This window comes from Furipterus horrens, unplaced genomic scaffold (genome assembly GCF_987537825.1).
Source record: "Furipterus horrens unplaced genomic scaffold, mFurHor1.1.pri manual_scaffold_6, whole genome shotgun sequence".
Classification (NCBI taxonomy): domain Eukaryota; kingdom Metazoa; phylum Chordata; class Mammalia; order Chiroptera; family Furipteridae; genus Furipterus; species Furipterus horrens.
This window is the reverse complement of record NW_028327176.1, coordinates 76290883-76312336: the sequence shown is the minus strand read 5'-3', so window position 1 is coordinate 76312336 and position 21454 is coordinate 76290883. Positions and strand designations below refer to the sequence as shown.

Below are 21454 nucleotides of genomic sequence, written 5' to 3'. Positions count from 1 at the left end.
AAATTTTCATATAGGGTAAGAAATTGACTTATTCTAAAGGTATGATTAAAAATAAGTGTCCTTTTCCAACAAAGGAAAAATTAAAGAGCTAACCCAACACTTTTTTCTGTATTAAGTAAGCCTATTGGACCGTGTGAGTCACTTAAAAGTGTTTTATAGCTGAAGTTCGGGACCTGCCAGTTGGGACTGCAGGGGACTGCAAGGCAGGGAGTTGAAAGGACTGCTGTACTGTCTGCTTCTGGCTCTCCTCCCTGGAGTCTGGCTTTGGGGAGGGCCTGGAGCAGGGCTGGTTCTGCAGGGAGGTACAAGAAATTGGTGCCCACCCTGGCCAGTGTGACTCAGTGGTTTGAGTGCTGGCCTGAGAACCAAAGGTTTGCCAGTTGGATTCCCAGTCAGGGTACATGCCTGGTCCCCAGTGGAGGGCATGCAAAAGGGAACCACACATTGATGTTTTTCTCTCTCTCTTTCTCCCTCCCTTCCTCTCTAAAAATAAATTTAAAAAAATTTTTTTAAAGTCTGGTAAGTTTTTTATAAAGAAGCTGGTACCCTTGTTACTGGAGCCTACTTAGGCACCCCAGGTCACCTGTTTCTATGGGACACTTCTCATCTTGTATCGCCACTGAGGACAAACACAGGCCTGGCTGGCTGGGCTTCTTCAGGTTAGGGAGCAGGCAGGGATTCCCCCTCAGTGACAGCTGCTCTTTGGTGGATCATGCTGCCTGCCCTTTAGCACTTCATTCTTGTAATGGGAACTGGAGACCAAAGCTCCCTCTTCCTGCACTTCTCTCCCTTTCTTATTTGAAGGATTAAAAAATAATATCTTCTAATTTGACCTTTCTGATCCATTTAAACAGATAATAATGCTTTTCTTACTATAAGAATAATGCATATTCTTACCAGCTCTGAAAAACATTTCAGGTGTACTACCTAAAAGTTTATCCAGGTGAGTCAGGTATTTGCTCTGTTACAGTTCTAGAATTGTTCATTAGGGGTAAGCAAGGGTGCATTTTTTCCTAGGGGCATCGAATGTTTTGTTCAGGTGGAGACAGGTAGCCTGGGCAGTTGGGGTGGGTAGGATTTCCCCAGGAACTTGACCCACACTTTTTACCCAGGCAGTGAGTCTGTGCACAGTTGTACCTTTGAGGGGAGGAGGGTGCACATACACTTGGTAGCTAATGCACCAGGTGGGGAGGAGTCTAGCCTCATATCCTGGGTTGACTTGAGGGCTGCCACAGGAGCATCTGAACATCAGTGCATTAAAGGGGTGAGGACATACCTGACTGTATTTTGGTTTTGGTTAAGTCTTGCTGCTTAACCAACTACTTCAAAACTTGGTAGTATAAAACAGCAGGTATTTTATAACATTTATGGGTTCTTTCGGTCAGGAATTTGAAGTGCTCTGTTTCATGATGTCTGGGACTTCAGTAGGGAAGTCTCAAAACAGGAGGGCCACCTATCCAGCCTCGAGGTGGTCAGACTTCCACAGCAGCCCAGAGTTCCAAGAGCCAGTGTCCCAGCAACAACGTGGTGGATATGCCCACTGTTTATGATCATCTCCAAAGGTGTCACTTCTGCTCTCCCCTATGGAAGAAACTGTCACAAGTCCTTCATATCCAAGGGGAGGACACAGAGACCCCATCTCCTCCTGGGAGGCATGTCAAAGAATTTTTGGACAGGTCTGAAAAATGCCACCATGGAGGGTCTGCCTTTATGTAAAAAACACAGTGACACTGTACAGTTTGCCATGAGCACTTGGCAGACAAACTAGTCATAGCTTAGATGAAACATTTTGTTTTAGTTAACACGCTAAGAAAATCTCGAGAGGAACAATAAACAGTCACAGCACAAGGAGTGCAGCAACGTCATACTTGAGTGTTACTGGACCTTTCAAGGGGCCAGTGTTTGTACAGGGTTTCTATTTTGAACGCTTTTCTAAATGCAAGTGTTCTTGACCTGACCAAGTAGAAAGCTGGGATTGCTATTCACTCTCCTGAAATGGACAGCATCTTCAATGTTCAGATAGCCTTTGCTGCCACCCCCACCCCATGGATTTTATAAGGTTAATGCTACTTAGTTTGAGTTTGAACACATGTCACACAGTGGAAGTCTGAGTGGGACGGGATTAGTTTAGAGGGCAAGTTTGAAAATAAAAATCAAGAGATGACTTTTTTCTTTGGAGATGGAGATGACTAGGGAGCCCTGGAGAGGTCACACAGGCCTTGAAATGAGGCCTCACATTTGCAAATGTTGGCATGGGTGACCCTGAGCAAATCACATGATATTCCTCCGGGCTCCTGTTTTTGGCTGTGAAATGGAAGTAATAACATCACCTTGTGATTAGAAACAGCGAGAGTGAAAGGCCCACGTGAAAAGACTGGTATTGCTGCACTTCCTGGACCCATGCCTTCGTCTTGTCATGAGATTTCCTAGGGCTAAGGCCTCTGCCCAGCTGGATGCAGCAGTCAGTGCCCTTATGTTAATGAACCTTCACCATGCCAGAGCGGACCCCTACCTACACCTCTGGCTAGTGCTGGCTTTCCCAGGCCTCTGTTTCTACTAGCCTGTTAGACATCTTTCGCCTGCATCACTATAGCATGCCTTAAACCCAGGACGTGCTTCTCCCAGCCCATTATTTCTCCCCCAGCCATCCTCCCTCTCTGGTGTTCCTATCTCTGGACATCATCCATGTCACCAACCTGCCCTGACCTCTCACCTACCACCTAAGTGAGACCCTGGGAATACACAGCCCACCTTTGTTCTTCTTCCATGCTCCAATCCTCCTAAAGCAACAATAGACTTAAAATAATGTCAGAATAAGCCTTCTCTGGACATTACCTGTAGCAGGCACAACTGTAGATTTCCTCATTCTCTCTGTGATGCCCTCCCCTTCCTTCCCAGGCAGCTGGCAGATCATTATGATTCTTCCTCCTATGTGTCCTTTCAGTGCTTGTCCTCCTCCATCCCCCTCATCCAGGCTCCCATCACTGGATGATCTGACCACCTCCACTGCTATCCTCCTATTTCTGCCATCTCCACGTAGCACTTCTCCCTCCCCACCAATGATTTGTCCTGGAAGCTATTGTTCTAGTCATTTTCTTGCTCAAGATTTCCAAGTTCTCCAAGTTATTTTGATTTCCCACTCAAGTTATCAAAAAATCTTGCACATGCACCCCACATATATGTGCATGAACCACTGTATTATGTGCATTATAAAACAAAGGCATAAAATGTAAAAAGATGAGGTTAAAAAGTCTATGTGTACAAATATATATATAAGTTCTGAAATATATATATTGGGGGGGGGGTCCCAGAGGGTACACTCTCCCCCACCCCAACTCCACCTCACCTGTTTCTACTCCTCCATCACTTGCAGTAAGGCAGCACAGTTCTGAGCACACCCATCCCTCCCGTGCCTTCCCAACCTATTGAATGCCTCGGGGCTTCTTATACCCTACTTGTGCTTCCAATCATGAAATAAACACCAGCTGATCACAGAGTCCCATCTCTAATGGAAAGCATGGCTTTCTCAGTGCTGGGTCCCTGTGAGCTGGAGGGGGCACACTTAAGAGCAGGGACTTCGCCTTCCATGTGCTCTGCACAGCAAAGCCCTGGCACCATCACGGTAGCCAACTTTCCTCCTAAGGATGTCTAGGGCTCCCTTCCTGAGCTTCCCCAGACACCAGGCATGGGAGGAGTGGCCTCTCCACATGCAGGACAATCCCAGTGCTCCCCCACCCATGCTCCTGCACAGGACACCCCAGGGACACTTCTTGCTGCTTCTTCAGCCTCATCTCCCATGACTCACTGCCCCCCATGGTCTTTCCCTCCCCAACACTAAACGTCACCTGATGTCTGGGTGCACCTCCCATGCTCCATCTTCAAACCCTGGCACAGTTCCTTCCCTTTTCACATGTCTCCCAGTCAGCTAGCTCTGTTCTGTCACCTGCGTGGGCCTCACCATCGCTCAGATGTGCTCTCTGACCCTTCCTCAGAATCAATCCACAGCCTCCACTTGCTTCTGTCTCTGCCTCCACACTGAGTTCAGGGTCCCTGTCTTATTTATCCTCTATCTATTCTGCAAGGTTAACACTGCCAAAGAATGAAAATCGTAATAAAACTTCCCCACAACTGACCTTGGGAACCCAAGACAGTCTTTAAGGTACAGCTTTAAAATTGTAAATATTGAGTTATATCCTTAAGGAGTTTCACTCTTATTCAAGAAAGCTGTAAGAACAATAGTCTGAAGAAAAAGAACTCTCCCACTAGAAGCCCTCACCCAGGCAGAGCCTAGCTCTCACTTGGACATGGACTGAAAACCATCTATCACTGAGTTCTATGCAACCACTTAAGATGAATGAGGTAAAGCTCTGCATTCAAAGTGAAAAAGCAAATCACAGATCAATGGTATAAAACCATTAACATTTTAAAAGAACCAAAATATACAATACTTCATAAACACATAATGCAAAGGAAACTACCTAGATGACTCATACCTACAGACTAGTGTCCACCAGCAACCAATGGGAAGAGAAACGGGGTTAGCTAGGAGGAGGAAGAGGAAGGAGAGAGATCTTCCAAATGCTTCCATACTGTTTGGGTGTTGAAATTATGAATTACAACTAAGCCCCGAAAAGACAAAAAAACATCAATACCCCTTGCACCTTATTATCCAAACTGTAAACTACCCTTACACCAAATACTTTGGTTTCCAGGTTCTTCAACTCAACTCAGTACGTAAAAGCAAGCTGCCTGTGTGATCTACCTCACGCAAATAACAATGATGAGATTGTGTCTTACAGCTGAAACTGAGACATTCTGTCCTCAAATTTTCACCTGAGAAAAATCACGTGTGTCTCCTCCCAGCAGGACACCAATAAATTTGTAAACAGGTTCCACTCAAAGATATTCTCAAGATTCTAGTGCACAGTATTATTATTTAATAAGTAAACATTCAAAAGGCTCTTAATCTGAAACACTGAACAACAGCATCAAATCTGGAAACAAAAGAGACAGAAAAATGCCAGAGAACCCTTGAGCTCCAGGACACAAAAATGCACTTTTAGTCTCCAAATTACTGTACTAGAGACAAATACAAACGACAAGAGGAGGACTCGCCTTTCTCCCTTCCCCTCCTCTCCTGCAATTTCACAAATACCAAGAGGTGCTGGCCTGATACAGCAGAAAAAGTTGCTATACAGTATTAGTTCTTTGCATTTTTTCACTTAAACACAACTAAGGAAATGAAGCGATATTTTCTGTCAGAGAAATAAATGATCTCCTAGTTTTCTGATGAACAGAAAAAGTCATGAAAGAAAAAGAGCAACCAAATCCATTCCCAGACCTGCCCAGTATCAAAGAGGGCTGCTGCCCCGAGGAGTGATGAAAGCAGGGACTTAACACCGCAGCGCAGACCTCCCTGTGCACAGACACAGGGACACTGATACCCAGTGTGAGCAGAAGGCAGAGGCAGTGCGCTTCCAAACCCGACACAGAGCAGGCCACTCAAACTCTTGCTGCTGCCCAGTCAATGAATTTGCTGGAAACTGCTGACAGCCACAGCTCTGCTGCAAACACTTCCTCTTCAGCTACTTCCCATGAACACCACAAATTCAGTTTGATAATGGTGGATGAATCTATTTTTAGAATGCCTAAGGCAAAGCAAGCCAGGAAAAAAGTTTAAAAACAACCCTAGCTAAGAAAAAGTAAATCCGGGCTCCTCACCACAACTTCCATTCATGTTTGTTTAATTTATTTATTGTTGATACTATTATAGATGTCTTCATTTCCCCTCTTTGCCTGCTTCCACCAATCCCCACCACCCCTCTTTCCTCCAGCAGTCCCCATTTTTGTGCCCATGGGTTATGCATATTTGTTCTTTGGCTAATCCCTTCCCCTTCTTTCATCCAATCCGCCTCCTCCCCCCGGCCCTTGACAGCTGTCAATCTGTCCCATGTATCCATGCCTCTGTTTCTATTTAGTTCATCGGTTTATTCCCCACAAATTCTAAATGGAGGGAGAAGCTATTGTGTAAACAAACCCGTAACACGAAGACAGGACGTAACGTGCAAAGTTATATTAACTTTTTTTTGGAAAGTAGAACATTAGATTGAAAACAAGATGTGAAAAAATGTGTACATAGAAGGATTCAGGCAAAAAGCAAAGAAAAACCTTTTAAAAAATGGAATACAACTCGGGTTAATTTTGCAGCATGCTGTTGAAAAGCATTTTGTTCATAATATATTTGCTATTGGATATTTATTTAGAATGATAAAAGGAAACGATAGAAATGAACTCCACAAAAAATGTACGAAACCTATGTGGACGAAATTATAAAACATGACTGAGAGCCAAAAGGAAAGATCTCCCTAAATGAAGAGATGTCACTATTTCTGCATGGGAAGGCATTTTAATGTGCTAAAATTATGAGGACTGTGATTTTCTCTTCTTTGCACTTCACTATTTAGTTGTTTTTTTAATTGAACACATTTTTTCCCATTTACAATTATTTTATAATTTTTAAATGGGAGTTTTCAAAATCTTAACAATGTTTTAAGTGTTCTTTTCATTTCATGTTTAAAGGGGTAGAGAGGGAAAGGGTGTGGGAGGGATCTAGAAAAGCCATCTTCAAACTGCAGTGCCCACTGGCATGGAAAGTGCTCACGTAAGACTGAGGAACCCATCCACGGCTGCACTGGTGGCGTGACCACCCACAGAACAGAACCGTGTGCAACAGCTGTGACTGTAAGTCAGGCCTGGAAAATGCCAGCCTTCTATCCACAGTTTTCATTAAGGATGGCAGAGTCCAGGAGAGTGCAAGGACACAGGGCATGTGGGGGACGAGAGTGAGAGGGCAAATGCAGAGGGGCTGTGCTCAAGAGAAGGAAGTGAGGACACAGATGGAGGTTGAATAATAGGGTACGTGTGCATGAGGAAGGGGTGGGAGGGAAAGAGGGAGAAGAGAGAAGACGGGAGTGGGAGGTAAAGCAGCAGGTGGGGAGCAAGAGAGAGAGCAAGTGGAGGGTGGGGTGTTCCTGCAAAGAGGGTGTAAGAGCAAGAGAAGGTGAGGGAGAAGAAGTGAGTGGAAAGTGGGAGAAGTAAGTGTATGGGTTACAGGTGAGATGGGGTGTGAGAAGGGGAAAGGTAAGTGTGAATGGGCAAGTGCAAGGGGGTTGAGAATGAGAGCGACAGGTGGCTTGGGAGGCCTCTGGGGGAGCCTGGGTGGTAAGCTATGTGAGGGGGTTTGCAGAGAGCAGCAGGTGGGACTGGGCAGGTATGCAGATGTCTGTTGATAGATGCAGGTGCAAAACACTCCCACCTGGAAAAACAGGGCTCTGCAGACTCAACACCCTGGCCTAGATAGGATGCTGCTGCTGGGCCTGAAGCATGAGCCTTCCAACCACCCAATCTGGGTTATTGGGGCTCCAGTCTTCAAAACAGACAAGCTGACCTGGGTCCACCGTACTGTCTCCCCATTAGGCACATCAGAGTCATCTGACATTATGTCCACTGAATCGCAAATTAGAACCATCATGTTTTGTTTTCAGTTTCTGAAAATACTATAAAAATGTTCAAAAGATACTAAGAATAAAATCCCCAAATCTCACCACGCTAATAAAGTTTTTCACCTGGCTGTGTGGCTCAGTTGATTGCAGCATCATCCCATACCCCAAAAGGTTGTGGGTTCAATCCCCAGTCAGGGTGCATGCAGGAGCCAACCGATCGATGTTTCTCTCCCTGCCTCTCTAAAATCAATGAACATATCCTTGAGTGAGGATTAAAAACATAAAATGGTTTTCATTTTCTAGGAAATTCAGACTCATTCTGAAAAAGACAACTATGAAGGGGTTTGAGTGTTTTCTGTTGTTGCTTTACTTCACTTATCTATTTTGGTTACAGCAATAAAAAGGCTGAATCAAGAAGTCAAAGAAACTGATGGATTAACTTGAAGTTTAGTCCTTGCTCTTTTAAATGAAGGGGAGATAAGAAAAACCTCAGCCCACCCTGTGAGAAACACCCACTTCTACTGCCCTTCATGTTTGAGAATAGTCCTTCCATCTCAGGTTGCTTTAACGACACTCGCTCCTGACCAACATGTTTTTTCCCTGGTGGCTCATCAACTGAAGCTATCATCTATTTAAAGAAATTCTTTTAATTCCTCATAGTATTTTTTATAAAGCATTACTACCCACAAGGTATGAGAACATAGTATTGTCATTTTGTAAGTGAAAAAAATGAAACAGCAAAGTTAAGACAACTCATCCCAAGTTATTCTCATCAAACGTTTACTCATCTCATTGAATACAGTTTATGTCAGGTCAGTCTTCAAGTTCTGCCTTTAAGGATCCAAAGAATCCTGTTCCTTGCAGCCTGTCATCTCCGTGCCTACGGTCATGCTGGAACCTCTGCCTTTACCTCCACTGTATGAATCCTACCTATCCTCTGAATACCAACTCCCAGGCTTGAGAGCCTCCTCATTCCTTCCCAGTCCCCGCTCTTATTTCTCTCATTGAATATTTTGACCAGTTTCTTAAAAACTACATGCGGAAATAGGAAAGCTGTTTAAGATAAAAATTTCTAAGTCCTAAAATCTATTTCTAGTCTCAGAACACTTCTAACACCAAATGTGTGGGCTTTTCCACACCAACAACCAATCTCTCCAACTCTCTAGACATCAGCTGGGTATTCAACAATTCAATCCAGTTCTGACACTAACAGCCTGGAGTTAGCATCACACCCTACAGGTTAAAGGTTCAGTCCTACCAGACTGCCCCCACTGCAAACTCCAACCACAAGTCTCTGGGGCTACTTATACGTACTTCTGACAAATCAGCTATACATCAGGGATTTCGACGACTCCCTCCTTGGGTTTGACAATTTGCTAGAACAGCTCACATAACTCAGGAAAACAATTTCATTAAAACACTGGTTTCTTGTAAAGGATACAACTCAGGAACAGCCAAATGGAAGAGATAAATAGGGCAATGCATGGGGAAGGGGCTGGGGCTTCCGTGCCCTTCAGACAGCACAGGAACCTGGGCCAGGCAGCCAAGTTAAGAGCAGGTGGTCAGAAAGAATTCACGATAAGCTCACAGGCAAGAACGTTACCAACCCTCCACTCCCTACTCAAAATCGCAGAGGTAGCTGATTTTATTCCAACTGCCTGCTTAAACTACTGACCCACATGTTCAGTTGATCAAGGTTTGACCCCTATTCCACCTTCCTAGGGTGGTGGTAATGAGCAGTAGGCCATCTCGCCCCCACAGTTCAGGTGCCAATGTGGTTACCAGGCAACACAGCTGAAAAACGAAGTCACCCAGGTTTGAAATGGAAAATTCCGAAAGCCCACCTTTTTCAAAAAGCCTGACTTTTCACACAAGCCCATTTTGTCCCCAGCTTATAAAAGCAGCCAAAGAGAGCCAGCCCCTGAGCCAGTTCGGAGGAAGGTCCTTTCCTCTGCGCTGCCTCCCCTGTGCTCAAGCATAAGCTTAATAAAGTCCGTCTGAAAATTTCTCAGGGGTTTCTTCTCAATTTCTATCCTGGGGAACCCAAGAATCCCAACACCAGGTGCACAACCTCACAGCACCTCTACATATTTACCAACCAGGAAGCTCAACAAAATCTCATTGTTCTGAGTTTTTAATAATGCTCAATCTCCAGCCCCTTCCCCCAATCCTCTCCCAGGAGGTCCTTGGATGGGGGGTAAAGAGCCAACCCTCTTAAGCACAAGGTTGGTCTTTTTTGGTGACCAGCCCCATCCTGAAGCTATCCAGGGCCCCACCCTAAGTCACTTCATTGGCATAAACTCAAGCGTGACCAAAATGGGGCTCTTATGAATAACAAAGCTGTTCCTATCCCAAGGTTTTAAAAATTCTGTGCCAGGAACATGCGACAAAGACCAAATATATTTTTCCTGTATACCGCACCAGGCATGTGCAAATAGTTGCAATTTATTTCACAAAGGGCAGTTAATACTCCAATATATAAAGAGCTCTTAAAAATAAGATGAAAAACTCAATTGAAAAATGGGTAAAAACATGAACAGTTCTCAGAAAAAGACAAAATAATAGTCCTTAAACATGAAAAAATGCTTAAGGACATTCAATAAGAGAAACACATGTTAAAGCAAGGAGATACCATTTTTCAGATTGGTGAAAAGTCTGACATCGGTCAATTCAGTTTGCTGAGCAGCAGAGAGGAAACAACTGTTGTACATCACTGGTGGGAGCAGCTGCACACGTTTTCCACTGCAGCACTATTTGTAATAGCAAAATATTTCAGAGAATTTAACTGCCTTCCATGGGAGACTCGTCAAACTGCAGTGTGTACTTGCACCGGAATATTATGCAGCTGTAGAACAGAACAAAGGTGATCTCTATACACTGATGTGAAGTGCTTTCGAGGAAATACCGAGAGCAGGAAAGAAAAAGAAGGCGAAATAGTCTAGATAATATGCTACCTTTGGTATTAAAAGATAGTATATGCATTATACACACAGACTAACGCCTGTATTTGCTAAAAGACACCTAGAATTGATAAAACAGACCAATAAAAATAGGAACAGGATGGAGAAACTAGAAATTACAGTGTGACTAACTTTAATATAGTTTAACTTTTGAATCATATACAGGCACACCTCACTGATATTGGGGTTTGGTTCCAGACCACCGCAATAAACTGTCACAATTAAGTGAGTCATAAGCTTTCTGCTGGTGGAGGGTCTTGCCTCCAATTTGTAAAAAAAACCAAACACCTGTGAAGCACAAGAAAGTGAAGCACAGCAAAATGAGGTGTGCCTATAAATGGCTAACACTGTAATAATCAGAAAAAAAAAGCAAATCCTGCAACTGAACAAACAAAAAATGAATCTAACTGGTATAAGGCATAGAAAAAAATTTCAAGTAGCTTTGGAACACAATACTTTAAATGGCACATCCTTAGTGGGATATATTCCAAGGACAAAGAGAAGTAAAAAGAAATGGAATTTTCTTCAGATTGTTGTTGGTAGTAGTATTGATATGGTAATTTTGAAACTGTTTTGTCTCTATCACCACAGAGCAAATGAGCTTTTATTGCTGTTAGAAATAAGATTTTCAATGTGGGGAAAAGAAAATAGCAATATAGAATGAGAAAAGTTAAGGAAGAAAGCTGTTATGATTTAAATTGGGGGGTATCAGCATAAACTCATGGTTGGAAAAATTTTTTTCATTTCACAGCTCTGTCACTAAAGAGCTGGAAACCATGATCCCTCAAAAGCAAAAGGCACACTAGTGCTCAGACCCTGATTCTTAAACAACGTTCTGCACTGAAAGGAAGCAAGGCTCCTTAGACAAATGGTGGGTTCCAGGTTTGGGGCATGGAAAGAACAAGCTGAGCCTGAAGCATCTGGAGAGCAAAGAACTGCTCAAAGACCAAAAGTCCTAAGTGATTTTTAAGAAAAGGAGGGGAGTATAAACTGATTGATGGCCACTCAATTCTAATTCCTAGACCTGTGACTATGACCTTGGAAGAAAGGTCTCTGCAGATGTAACTAATTACTAAAATTCTGCAGCACATCAAAAAACATATATTTTTTGCAGATCTGACAAAAATACAGGCATAATTCTGATTCACTGGCACCAGACAGCAATTATTATGTCAGCTGTTGGCATTTTTTTATTGGACAATTTAAGGAAAAAGAGATCAGAGCCCATGACCAAATAGTCAGGTATTGCATGTTTTAAAAATTCTTGTGGCACACCAGTTGAAAATCACTGTCTTAGATCATACAGTTGGGCCCTAATCCAGTGACAAGTGTCCTTATAAGGGGAGATTTGACAGTCAGAAGAAGAGACAATGTGACTCACAGGGACAGAGACTGAAATGATGCACACACAGCCAAAACACTGGGAGCCTCAATGGAGCCGAGGAGGGAGAATGGCCCTGTGAACACCTTGATCTCAGACTTCTGGCCTCTGAACTCGGAGAGAATAAATTTCTCGTTTTAATGCCATGTAGTTTGTGGCATTCTGTTACAGCAGCCACAGAAAACTAATAGAGTAAAAGAAGAGGGAGGAAGGAGGGCAAGGTATTCTTTTTCTTTTCAGAAGAACACCAGTCAACACAGTAGGATTTACAGAATTAGAAAATCACCATTTTGTAATTCCCAGTATAAAAACTGATCCAGGCAAGGACTGTCAATGAACACTAAATGCACTGGCTGGAGAACTAGACTAGAGATGTTCCTAAGATCTCCAAGAATCAACCCCCCTCACCCTCTACCCCCCAAGCTGTGTTCTAGGGGAAACATGCCTTTAAAATGAAGTGATGTGATGGCCCTTCCAGGCCCTGATGTAATGCAGATCAACAAGCATTATCATAAAAAAAAACATTTAGGTGAATTTAATCACAATAAAACAAATAAATAAATCCAGAATGTGGGACATTTTGTAGGACAACTGGCCTGGGCTTTTTTAAAAAGGTAAATGTCATGAGAAACAAGAGAAAGAGGTATAGCCAAATACAATGTGCACACTCTGACCAGATCTTAGACTTAGAAACAAAAAACAAAAAAAAACAGAATAGGCTATAAAAGATATTTATGATACAACTGGGGGAAATTTAAAAATAGACTGTATATTAGACGATATTTATGTTAATTTTTAGAGACTGCTAATGGTGATGAGATTATGTAGAAGAATGCCTTTAGTCTTAGGTCATTTAAGTATTTAAAAGTGAAATATTATTATGTCTGCAACTCTCAAAACATTTCAACAAAAAAAGTGTAAAACAAGGAGAACAAATGTGGGTAAAAGACAGAACTTGGTAAATCTAGGCAAAGGATTCCTTGGCAGTTAAGATGAAAAGATAATGACTCCTAAACTCCATTAAAATGTCAAAAAATAAACTTAATTTTTGTCCTTTTTGTTTAAGGTATAAACCTATGTTGACAGGAAAAAGGGGGAACAAAATGTTGCTGGAAAATGAAAAGAGGATCGCTGAAGGCAGAGGAATTAAGAGAACAAGAGGCCAGCAGTGGGCAAAGCCAAGTTATACCTTAAAACAGCGATTTTCAATCAGTGTGTTGCCAGAATTTTTAAAACATGCAATAACTGACTATTTAGTCAGGGTCACTGACCTCTTTTCTCTTAGATTGTCAAATTAAAACATCACAATAGCCAACACAACAATATACCTATTTTTTTTGTCAGATTGGCAAAAAGATATTTTTGGTGTGCCACAGAATTTTAATAATTATATCATGAGACAAAAAAGACTGAAAATTGCTGTCTTAGAAAGTGAGAATGATCATGCCTGCTGCACTTGGACATCAGGTGACAGGTAGCTAAGATAGAAAGTTTGACTTTCAAATCTGTCTAAACAGCAACATGACCGCCACCTCCACTCCGCTTTGGCAGAAGATGGGGAGATCCATCTCTGGAAAGGGCAGAATAGGGGGCTCAGACTGGGAAGCCACAAGTCCAACTGGGATGATGATCAAGGTACTTCAGCCCACTCCCCATGCGCCTCCCAGACTACAGGCAGCAAGGCCACACTCCCTTTTCAGCAGGGGCAGGGAAGTGCCTTGTCACAACAGCTCAGAGAACAGTCCCATGGCACTGGGTTGTGCGGCTCTGCCAGAAAGTGACACAGCTTAACAGTCAACAGGCAGCTCAGGGCTCCCCATCAGGCCAAGTCCCCTGGTTCACCAAAAAGCTAAGAAAAGTCTTGAACAAGAAAGGGTGAAGCGACCTGGGGGGAAGAAACTCTTCAGTGAGAAGAAAACTGAACAAACAAAACTATCATGAAGAGAATAACCATGAAACAAAGACCATATGTTTCTTTTGTTTTTTTAAATATGCTTTACTGATTATGCTGTTACAGTTGTCCCAATTTCTTTTCCCTTTGTTCCCTTCCATCCAGTGACCCCTCCCCCTCCAGTTGTACCCCCCCCTTAGTCCATGCCCACTGGCTGTGCATAGTTCTTCTCAACATCTTCCTGTCTACTCCACTCCCTCCTACTATGCTTCTTAATTCCTGTACCATCTCCCTCCCTTTCCCCCCTTCCCCCTCCCTGCTGACCTCCCCCATAATGTTCCCCATACCTATAATTCTTTTTCCACTCTCATTGCCTACTTAGTTTGCCTTTGTTTCGGTTCCCTAGCTTCTGTTGTTGGTTGTTGTGATGGTTTTCATTTTAATGTTCATAATTTTGGTCCTCTTTCCCCTAAACAAGTCCCTTTAACATTTCATATAACAGTGGTTTGGATCTGATGAATTCCTTCAGTTTTATTTTGTCCTGGAAGCGCTTTCTCTACCCTTCTATTCTGAACGACAGCTTTGCTGGACAGAGTAATCGTGGCTGTAGGTTTTTGATTTTTATTACTTTGAATATTTCTTGCCAGTCCCTTCTTGCCTGTAAAGTCTCCTTTGAGAAGTCCACTGATAGTTTTATTGGGACACTTTTATACATAATCCTCTTCTTCTCTCTTGCTGCTTTTAAGATTCACTCTTTATCCTTAATTATTGACATTTTGATTATAATGTGTCTTGGTGTGGTTCTCCCTGGGTCCAGTTTTTTTGGAACTCTCTGTGCTTCCTGGACCTGCAATTCTATTTCCTTCCCCAAGTTAGGGAAGTTCTGCTTCATTATTTTTTCACATAATTTTTCAATTTCTAGATCTTCTTCATCTTCTGGCAAGTCTATGATTAGAATATAGGCCTGCTTATAGATGTCCCATAGATTTCTGAGCCTCTCCTCATTTTCCTCACTTTTCATTTCCTCTTTCTGCACTGGTTGACTGTTTGTTCCTTCCCTATGTTCCAATTTGTTGATTTGATCCCTGGTTTTCTTTCCCTCACCACTAGTTTCCTATGTGCTTTTGTTCATTTCAGCAGGACTAGCCTTCATTGCTTCCCCATCTTGTTTAAGATCGGCTGTTAGGTCTGTATTCATTTTTATAAACAAAGCTCTGAACTGTGCCTCAGAAAGATTTCTTATCTGCTGCTTCGTTAGATTAGATGTTTGCTGTTTGGTCAGCTGCGTCACTGGGATCTTTATCATGATCTGTGCCATCCTGACAGTTTTGTGTTTACCTTTGCTTCCTGGGCAGGGCTGTCACACCTCCTATGCTATAGGGGGCGGAGCCCCGTGCACTCATCACAACCTAGCGACCCTTCTCACCACCACGCTGTGGCGTTTTCTGTGGGGATGGGAGCCCAAGATGGATTCTTGCCATTCACTCTCCACTGAGAGACTGGGAGCCTCCTCCTCTGTCCTCAGCCCTTCCGGGCCTCACAGTCCAAGGCAATGGGGGTCTGCCTTCCCTGCCGTTGGAATCGCAAGCTGACAGGTCTGGTCTGCAGCCGGGGGTGCTCTCCAGGTGCTTCTCGCCTCCCCTTAAATACGGGTGTCTGTGCTTACCATGCCCCGCAACCATCACCACTGCTGCCACCGCCAGCACAGCTTGACCTCTCTGCCCTGGCTTCACCCCTCCTACCCGTCTGGATGAGCACCACTTGTTTATAACTTCATACGTTGGGCTTCCATTTATTTTCTGGGACTTCTGGTTATTTATGGTTTTGCGATAGTTGTAATCCTTATTAGTTGTGGAGGGAGATGGAGCATGTCAATCTAGGCCTCCATCTTCACCAGAAGTTCGACCATATATTTTTTTTAATTCAGAAAACAAAAAAGAACTCTTAAGTGAAAAATGATAGCAAAAATAACAATTTTTTTAAAATCACTATAAGAGTTAGAATACAAAGATAAGGAAATTTCCTAAAAGCAGAGCAAAACTTTAAAAAGAGAAAATTAAAAATTAAAGGACTAGTCCATGTAATTCTAATGAGCATAATAATATCCCAGAAAGAGAAAAAAGAAAACGTAGGGAAAGAAACAACCAAAGAGTAATTCAAGAAAACTTCCAGAACTGAAGACTTTGAGTTTCTGGGTTGCAAGGGCTCAAAAGTATCCCGCACACTGGGTATAAGGCACCCAGGCAGAGTACAAGGTGGGTTATCAGGGCAGGCTTTGCCGAACTGCAGCACCAACCAATTCAGGACCCTTAGAGGCTTAGAACAGCGAAGATACCTTCTTCTTCAGGGCTATTTCACGCTAAGTGAGTGGGGGAGGGGCCCAGACACTGTGCACTGCCACCTGGAGCGCTGTAGAAACCTGCTTTCACAACTAGCCGCTGGTCCCAGAAGTGAAGTGGGCACACCTTCAGCCCCTGGGCATGGTGATTACAGGAGGCCACCAAACTCCAGGAGCAAGGAAAGGAACTAGGTGGTGTGGGGGAGTTGGGGGGACAGGAGGCGGTGGCGGCAGAGAGCTGGAAATGTGTGGTGAACATGAATACTACAGCAAAAAGATCCTGCAATCTTCAAGAAAAAAATGCAAATCAGACAGAAAGGGACTGTTGTGAAACTTTCCATCAACACTAGAAGCCAGAAAGGAATGAAACAATACCTGAGAAATTCTAAGGGAACATTTTTCTAGAATTCTACATTATTAATCTATGAATTAAATGTGAAGACAGGAAAGATACTCATGGACAAGGACTCCAAATGCTCCTCCTGTGCACAACCTTGTGAAATAAAGAAGAGGAAATGAGGAGGCAGGAAATAAGTGATGGACAGAGCAAGTCTGAAGGCTGGGGCCCTTCTTCAGGAAGAGGCCCTGACACTTCCAAGCACCCTGCAAGAAGATACAAGCAATCAACAAAGTGTTTGGAGTTGAATCAGTAATAGTACCTCAAAAGCAAAGTAAAAAAAATTTTTAAAGCCAATTAGCTCCAAGGAAAGCAAAATTATACAACATGAATGGCGTTTAGACATACATATAAATACTAATGTTGATCTCCCCAAAATTCCACAATACCTATATGGCAGGTTATGGATAAGCATGGGTGCAGAGGAAAGAGAATAAACAATCACCTTCCAATAAAGAAAGGCCCTAGGTAACAAATATCGACAAATGAAAATTCAAGAGGCAGATCATTCTACGACACAAAGACAAATACCAAAAAATCAGCCAGAAGAAATCAAGTGCTTGCCTCTGGGGAGTAGAAAATAGTGGCAGGGGACACTGTTTTCCCTAACAACCCCTACAGCGGCTTATTTGACTTTTTAAACTATAACTATATGCGTGTTAAAAAACACCAACGGTAACTGGAGCTGAGTCTCTGCCAAACTAGCCACCTACCAGGTGGGCCAGATTTTCAATCAGACCTCAGAGCTCCTCCACTGACCTAATAGCACTGATCTAAGTGCCACAAGGGCTGAAACATGTAAGACACAATCCCTGCCCTAAGATTGGTAATCTTATTGAGAAGAAAACATATGCATGGAAAAGAACCCACAAGCAATGCAAGCTGGCATATGCTAAACCCCCTAAGCATGGTACAGGAGAGTTATGTGGTATTAAGAAGGCAGCTTGGGACCCAGGAGGCAATAGACAGAAGAGGGGGAGTGAAAAAGACTAGTAGTACCTGAGAGAGGAGCAGGGAGAGCATTTCCAGAAAGGAGACTGGCTAACAGTGAGAGTGTGTAATTTAGGAGTATGGACAGTTTTTTTGTCAACACAGGTGAGTTTTTACTCATAATGGGAGAGGCGAGATTATTAATAAGGGAAAGTAGACACTAAAAATCACAGAAGTCACTGTTAACTTATATTCTCAGAATCCTCGAACACTATCGGGAGCCCTGTAACATATATTGTGCAGAATGTCTCAGATTTACCATCCCTGCTCATTGGTAACACTGCCTCTGCCCTAGTCTTAAACCCCTCGCAGCTAAAATCACCCACTTCACAACCTGGCACAGGCTTCTTCCAGTCCTGCATGATCTGTCTTGGTGAGGCAGCTTCACTGCTATACTTCATTTTCACACTCCAAAGACACTACCCTTCTTAGCAGTCTCAGAACACTCCCTGCTCTTGGATGCCACAGGACCTCTGGCACACGCTGTTCCTTCTGGAACACATTCCCTCCTCCACCTCCCTGTTAAGTCCTATGTATCCTTCAAGTCTCAGCTCAAGCCTCAATTCCTCGTGGAAACAAACGTCCCTGGTTGCTCTAACTGGGGGAGCCTCTGCCATAACCTCCTATGCATTCCTTTCCTTCTATCAGTTTATAATTTAACCATCAATTTGGGTGATATCTAATTCATAGCCATCTCATCTTGTAGGCCAGTCATTCTTAAAGTGGGTCCCCAAACCACAGTAACAGATTCCCAGACGAAGCTATTAGGAATGCATATTGTTAGACCACACCCCAAACCTACTGAATCAGAAACTTGAGATAGGAGGCAGCAACCTGAGTTTTGCAAACCCTCCAGGTGATTAAGATGCACACTTGAGTTTGAGACCCACTGCCCTAGAGTTCATGACTGCAAAGTCTAGGTGTTTTGCACTCTGTGGTGTCCCTTGGCACCAAGTGCAGCAGTAAGGAGTTGGTAGGATTTCCTGGTCGAATGAATGGTGAATACCTTTCCTGGATCCCCTACATTATAAATTCTAAACCCCTCTTACTTTAGAAACCCCTATAATCAACAGGAATATGCTGCAGATCTCTTCTCTAGGCCTCAGCTCCCCGGCTTTTCCAGGTTCAAAACTTGGCTCTCCATAGCTTATCATCTGTGTGATCGTCCATAAATTTTCCTAATTTTTCTTGGCCTTAATTTCCTTAACTCTAAAATGGGAATAATTATAATACCTACTTTCTAGGACAGCTGAGATAACTAAATGTGACAATGACAGGCTCAGGCCTGCACATACACAGTAAGCACTAAGCAAATTTTGGTAATATTGTCATTGTCATGCAACTTTAAGTGGTCCTTCCCCTTGGGTCTCAGCTTTCTTAAAATTGACCACACACACTTCCTCTCTCCGAAACTACTCACATCTAACACCCACCCCGAGCCTGCAACCTTGCCTAGCGACCAGAAGCCCTGCTAGAGATTCCTCAGCTCAACAGCAGGACTCCAATAAAGAGGCCAAGTCTTAATCACAGGTCTTCCTGATGCTCAACCTAAGTCACTTTCCGGAGTCTCCTCTCACCTTCGGAATCAGAGCTTAATAACTTCACAAGTTAAGCAGATTGTTTCATTTCAGTGTATGTCCGGTGGCTAGGACTCAAACGGAGCTCACTGGGAGATATTTCTGGTCCAATTTTGATACTTGGTAAAGCATTAATAGCAACAATTAAAACATATTCCCATTGAATAGATCTTAAATTTAAGAATAATAATAACGGTTTCTCCCTCTAAGAAGACACAGGGTCCAACACCCGCCCTGTCTCGGGTGACGACAGTGAGGAGAACCGCAACACAGGAAAGCGCCTGCCCGCAGGGCCAGGGCTGGCCAGATGAGCCGAGCACCGTGCCCCTGGAACCGCGCGCGCCCGCACACCTGGGAGCGGCCGCTGGCCGGTGGGGGCCGGCAATACTGTGCTTGGCTCCGCAACAGTTAAATGCTGAGTAATTTTCCTGCAGAGCAAACAGTCGAAGCATGGTCTATGCCAACGGCAACAGTATTTTTATCCTCCTTAACCAAAACGGCACGGCGGCGCGGCGGTGGACGTCTCCAGAGTGTCCCCGCGCGGCACGCTCCGGAATCGCCGGCCAGGATCCTTACCGGCTCCCGGGGAGACGTGGACAACAGTCCCACGCGTCAGGAAGGAGGTACTTGGGAGTGTGGGCTGGGGCCGCGGGACACGGGGTTGGCCAAGGACGGCGGCAACTCCGCCGCGTGGGGCCCGCGATCACTGAGCTCCGGATCAAGGGCCCCTCTTCCGGGCTGCTAGGTCTCCGCGCCGGGCCTAACCGGTCGAGGGTCTGCGCCCAAGTTGGCCGGCTGCTTTGCCGCAAAAGTGGAAAGGGGGAGAGTCCGAAGCCCCCGGAAAAGGGTGGGAGCAGGAAGCGCAGGTCCCGGCTAGGAAGGAGACCCGGCTGCTGCGTGGCTGCTGGGCCGCTTCTGGGGCCGCACACAACCCGCCGACCCCCGCCCCGCCGCCGCGACACCCAGAAATGAATGAGGGTCCCCCGCTGGCCACGGGCGATCACTCACAGGCGACGTAGGCGAGCAGCGCGATGCCCAGGAGCAGCTTCATCCTCCTGCGGTTGACGGCAGACACTAGGCGCAGCAGCGCCTTGCTCACCATCCCCGGGAGCGCGCCGGACCTGGGCCCTGCCGCGCGGGGTCCGCCTGCCGCACAATGCGCGGTGGCGGCGGTAGCGGCAAGGAGCAGCGCCGGCCCGGGAGAGCCCCGCCCCCGTCCGTCCGTGAGGCTCCGCCTCCGCGCGCCGGGTTTCCGGCTGGCAAAACCATTGCGCACGCGCAACTCCGCCCCCACCCCGTCTTCTCCCTTGCCCTCTCAATGTCCCGCCCCTCCGCCTTCTCTCCCCGCCGATTCTACTGAGGCGGCTGTCACCTTGGTTTTCGAAGAATGTAACTGGGAAGGATGGCTGGGAGGGGGGGCGGGGCGAGCACAGCGCGTGCGCGTACCCGCGTGTTTTCCCTGGAGGTGCCTCTGGCGCCGAGTACGGGAAAGGTGCGTCCGCAGCCTGTGGGCGATACCGCGGTCACCAGGCTTCTGAATACAACCCACCCGGTGGCAAGCGGTAGGCAGTCAAATTTTGCGCTGAAAAGAAATATTGTTGCTAAATTTGGCGTGTCTTTGAAGTCTTTGAATGTCTTCCCTCAGAAACTTGACTAGTTCTCTGGGCTGTTGTGTTGGCTTCTTCATGTGTTGGCTTCTTTAGTTACAGTAGCAGCAGAGGAAAGGATTAATCCCCGAAACACTGCTAAAATCAAAACCACGTGCATTTTCTGTGCCGATAAACTAAACTGTCTTTTAACAATAGTTTATTATTATAAGAAAGTAATGCTAGTGGTATAATTAGAACAAACCAGGAAAAGGAAAGGATGAAATCACGTTCTCAACCTAAAGGAAAACACTGAACATGTCGAGTGTGTTTCATTCCAGTTTGTTGAGGGTATATATTTTAATAGAAAAGGGGGTGAATTAAGGTGGTATAGCAATTGCATATGTGGTACCTGAATTTATTTTTTCAATAAGCATTTACCGAATGCCTACAATAAGCCCAGAGGTGTGTCAAGGGATACACAGATATCATCATCAGATCCCCGGAAACACTGGTCCCATAAGAGAGAAAAGATGGTACCCACAGATGATGTCAAGTCAAGAGAGACCTCAGGAGATGTTGGGGACCTGCAGATTAGACGTGCTGATCTTCAGTCACAGGGAGAAATCAGAGCAGCCAGCAGTGTCGCTTACCTCTAAACAGTGTCATTTACCCCTTTGCTAAACTTAACAGCCTAATACCCACTTTAAAATATCAGATTGAAGCTGTGAGCAGATTCCAAAAATACTAGGTTGTAGGTGGACGCTAGTTGATAGTTACCTATCAATTCAAAAAGGCTAGAAATTGTGAAATACATGCCATTTCTGTACAA

At 44.6% G+C, this 21454-nt stretch overlaps 1 protein-coding gene across 2 annotated transcripts in view; it reads right to left on the bottom strand.

The window, feature by feature from the left end:
* UXS1 (UDP-glucuronate decarboxylase 1) overlaps positions 1-20227 on the bottom strand; it is a 104236-nt gene extending 84009 nt beyond the window's left edge. For both annotated transcript variants that reach the window (XM_090281859.1, XM_090281860.1), the window contains exon 1: positions 20045-20227. In XM_090281859.1, coding sequence (XP_090137985.1) covers positions 20045-20138 — 94 coding nt within the window. In that variant the 5' untranslated portion in view covers positions 20139-20227. The remainder of the gene's footprint in view (positions 1-20044) is intronic.
* Positions 20228-21454: the final 1227 nt, after the last annotated feature.